Source organism: Bombus impatiens, unplaced genomic scaffold (genome assembly GCF_000188095.3).
Source record: "Bombus impatiens unplaced genomic scaffold, BIMP_2.2 scf_1068, whole genome shotgun sequence".
Taxonomy (NCBI): domain Eukaryota; kingdom Metazoa; phylum Arthropoda; class Insecta; order Hymenoptera; family Apidae; genus Bombus; species Bombus impatiens.
The window spans coordinates 335,582-336,534 of NT_177487.1; the positions used below are offsets into that span (position 1 = coordinate 335,582).

Consider the following 953-nt stretch of genomic DNA (forward strand, 5'->3'; position numbering starts at 1 on the left):
GTTTGACGTACAGACGCGTGCGTTCCCACGAGAAAAACAGACGCGTGGTTCGCGCGTAATTTTGCGCGCGTGCTTGTGTACGTGTGTGTTCCAGATGCGGTCTAGCTGTTGATTCGTTCGCGACCACCGATCGGTAAAAGCATCGACGAACAGAGTTTCGTTGATCGAAAAACGGAGGAAAGAGACGCGAAGGGCGTAGAGGAGCGCGCCGAAAGTTGCGAAGAGGAGGCGGAGGAGGAGGAGGAGGAGGAGGAGGAGGAAGAAGAAGAGGAGACGGAGAAGGAAGCGACAGTGGCGAAGAAAGAAGAGGTGGAGAAGAACGAGCACGAGAGCGAGAACGAAGAGGAGGAGGTGGAGGAGGTGGAGGAGGTGGCGGTGGTGGAGGACGCGGTGCAGGCGGAGGAGAAAAGGGTGGAGAAAGGGGAGGAGGAGAGGAACGGAAACGGAAGAGGAAACGATCGAGACGCTACGACCAGATCCTTCGTGGAAAACATGACACAGCAAAGCGGCGCTGGGTCGCCCCAGCAATTTTGCCTCAGGTGGAACAACTACCAGACGAATCTGACCAACGTGTTCGATCAGCTGCTACAGAGCGAGAGCTTCGTGGACGTGACGTTGGCCTGCGACGGACACAGCGTGAAAGCTCACAAGATGGTGCTATCCGCCTGCAGCCCGTACTTTCAGGCGCTTTTCTTCGACAATCCTTGCCAGCATCCTATCGTCATCATGAAGGACATCAAATGGCCGGAACTGAAGGCCGCCGTAGAGTTCATGTACAAAGGAGAGATAAACGTGTCGCAGGAGCAAATCGGGCCGCTGTTGAAGGTCGCGGAGAGTCTCAAGATCCGCGGCCTGGCCGACGTAAACAACGAGCAAGAGCTGACGTCGAGATCGAGCTTGGAGGAAGCGGCGAACGCGGCAGCGATGCACAGAAAGAAACGACGTCGAACGTC

General features: G+C 56.5%; 1 protein-coding gene across 1 annotated transcript in view; it reads left to right on the forward strand.

Annotated features, from left to right (window-relative positions):
- Positions 1 to 953, forward strand: part of LOC100744467 (protein bric-a-brac 2-like) — a 175,070-nt gene that overhangs the window by 301 nt on the left and 173,816 nt on the right. The window contains 1 exon segment of the mRNA XM_024370937.1: positions 1 to 953. This exon segment is cut by the window's left edge and continues 301 nt beyond it. Coding sequence (XP_024226705.1) covers positions 493 to 953 — 461 coding nt within the window. The 5' untranslated portion in view covers positions 1 to 492.